Source organism: Octopus bimaculoides, chromosome 18 (genome assembly GCF_001194135.2).
Source record: "Octopus bimaculoides isolate UCB-OBI-ISO-001 chromosome 18, ASM119413v2, whole genome shotgun sequence".
Taxonomy (NCBI): Eukaryota; Metazoa; Mollusca; class Cephalopoda; order Octopoda; family Octopodidae; genus Octopus; species Octopus bimaculoides.
This window is the reverse complement of record NC_068998.1, coordinates 50,846,359-50,849,256: the sequence shown is the minus strand read 5'-3', so window position 1 is coordinate 50,849,256 and position 2,898 is coordinate 50,846,359. Positions and strand designations below refer to the sequence as shown.

Below are 2,898 nucleotides of genomic sequence, written 5' to 3'. Positions count from 1 at the left end.
CCGACACATACACGTTTGTGTAATTGCTCATTCTTCAATTATTTGGCTTTGAATATATTTTTAACATATTTTTTTTTTCCTCTCTTTTAACAGAATTTTCCAAAAATTTCATGGAACTGGTGATGACATAAGGAAGTAGTAAGTGGCAGTGGTGGTGGTGGTGGTGCTGATACCCAATTTCAAACAGTAAATCCTTCTGGACAGCACAATGAACCAGTCAGAATGTATCGACCTGAATTCCAACGACACTTCATTGGAGAGCCCATGGAATTTGCCAGCAACCGTCATTCTATCCATAGTTTCCATCATACTCATGGTTTGTATAATCGTTGGAAACTTTCTTGTGATCACAGTCATCCTACGACACAAAGGGATGCGCACCAGAACAAATCTGTTCCTACTGAACTTAGCACTAGCAGACTTGCTTGTAGGAACACTAATGGCACCGTTTACCCTTATTACAATCATTTCTGGTAAGTGGATCTTTGGAGAGCGGTTCTGCAACGTGAACGGCTTCATGAATGCGCTGTGCTACATAACTTCTTGTCACACACTCATGTACATTAGTGTACACAAGTACTTTTCTATCACACGCCCATTCAGCAGGTTCATCACCATCTCACGCATTTTCATAATGGTGGCTGCTGCCTGGATTTGGGCGATATTTTGTGCCACAATGACAATCACCGGACTGACTAGTGTCTGCTTCAAATATGGTACTTCACAATGCGGTCCTCTCTACCCCAACGAGAGGAAAAGCTATATTCACCATACGATTATTCAAGTGACAGTTATTTTAATTCCACTGAGTGTTATGGCATTTACCTACATCAGCATGTACCGCGAGATACGTGCTCATACAAAGCGTCTACAACAGAACACCCGACTAAGGAAAGATACCATTTTAGCTCAACAGAAGAAAGTGATCTTTACACTGTTTATTGTGCTCGCCTGTTTCGTCCTTTGTTGGATGCCTTACCATATATATTCCATGTATGTCTCGCTCAATAAGTCTACGAGGAACTTTAACCCCATCATGAACCCAATAGTAAGTAGACTTTAATTTCATTTTCCTTCCTTTTATTCTTGTATTCATTTTCGACATTGAACTCGTAACCATGCTACACTCAAAACCTTCATGGCTATAGTTCATTAAAAGTAACCCTGTGCTGATGGCATGTAAAAAAACACCATCCCTTCATGATACCATCCGTTCATGAAGCTAACATAATCTCTGGTTTAATTTTATATATATATATATATATATATATATATATAGAGAGAGAGAGAGAGAGAGAGAGAGAGAGGGGGGGAGATAGTGTAAAATATGGATTCAAATAGAATCAGGTACTTGAAAAGATATGCGCTAGGTAGGGTTATATAAACTTGTGGTTCCGGCCTATGTTTGGCAAGTATCAAATAGGATATTCTGGTTGTGTACGTACCATGGTTTTCCCATTCAATCTTCCTATTCTAAGTGGATTTATTAAAACCTACTACTGCAATTTCATGTTTATTTATCTTTCACTCAGCAGCTTAAGAATGAAGATATTTTACTAAATTCTTCATAATTTCCAACTTTAATTAAAGCAAAGACCATGCATTTCCACAGAGATGTGGTAATAAAATAGTTAAAACTGATCTAAATTAGTCTCACGTCAAAATTTCAGCAGACAACCGCTTAATAACAAAATTACTAAATTCTTCATTATTTTTATAATTTAGTGAAACAAAAGCAGGGCATTTTATCAGAAAAAAGATAGCAAAGGGGTTAGATATAGTTCTTCTCAGATTGACTTTGATGTATCTATAGAGGAATAAGTCCATTAAAATGAATGCCTGTAATATATTGAAGGTCTGAGCTCTGATCGCTTTAACATGGTCAGAAGTAATACTTATTCCGCTGTTGTGCAGAAATAAGTATTCAGTATTTAAAAAATTTTTTTTTGCCAATCGTAAACATGTGGTCAAACATATAACAACACCCAGCATTCTCTTTTTGTTGTGTAGGTTTACTTGTTTGCTTACCTGAACAGCGCTTGCAACCCAATCATCTATGCCCTTCGAAGTGAAGCATTCCGCAAAGGTTACCAAGAGATTCTGTGCATGAAAAAAGAAGTGATATTTAGTGAGGGTAAGCGCAACATTGCAGTCAGTTTCTATGTTCGTACATATATACACATACAGAGTGTTTATATATATATGTGTGCGTGTATAAATGTATAAATATATCCAACTTTTGTATTATTGTCATCATCATCATCAGCATCATATAATTGCATACACACACACACACACACACACACATAAATATATACACACAAAAATTATGCAAAAGTGGTTTATCCTTCAATCACATTACAACTACTAGTTTCACAACCTCACTTTTTTCTCTCTCTCATTCTCTGCCTCTCTTTCTATATATATATATATATATACATCCATACATACATACACACACACACACATATATATATATATATATATATATATATATATATATTATGACGAAGGTGCCATGCAATGGAACTGAACTCAGAACCCTGTGGTTGGTAAGCAAGCTACTTACCACACAGCGACTCCTGCAATATATCATCATCATCGTTTAACGTCCGCTTTCCATGCTAGCATGGGTTGGACGATTTGACTGAGGACTGGTGAAACTGGATGGCAACACCAGGCTCCAGTCTGATTTGGCAGAGTTTCTACAGCTGGATGCCCTTCCTAACGCCAACCACTCAGAGAGTGTAGTGGGTGCTTTTACGTGTGTATATATATATATCATCATCATCATCATCATCGTTTAACGTCCGCTTTCCATGCTAGCATGGGTTGGACGATTTGACTGAGGACTGGTGAAACCGGATGGCAACACCAGGCTCCAGTCTGATTTGGCAG

General features: G+C 37.5%; 1 protein-coding gene across 4 annotated transcripts in view; it reads left to right on the top strand.

Annotated features, from left to right (window-relative positions):
- Positions 1-2,898, top strand: part of LOC106874735 (alpha-2Db adrenergic receptor) — a 113,956-nt gene that overhangs the window by 81,981 nt on the left and 29,077 nt on the right. For all 4 annotated transcript variants that reach the window (XM_014922568.2, XM_014922567.2, XM_014922569.2 and 1 more), the window contains 2 exons: positions 94-1,048; positions 2,011-2,134. In XM_014922568.2, coding sequence (XP_014778054.1) covers positions 209-1,048; positions 2,011-2,134 — 964 coding nt within the window. In that variant the 5' untranslated portion in view covers positions 94-208. The remainder of the gene's footprint in view (positions 1-93; positions 1,049-2,010; positions 2,135-2,898) is intronic.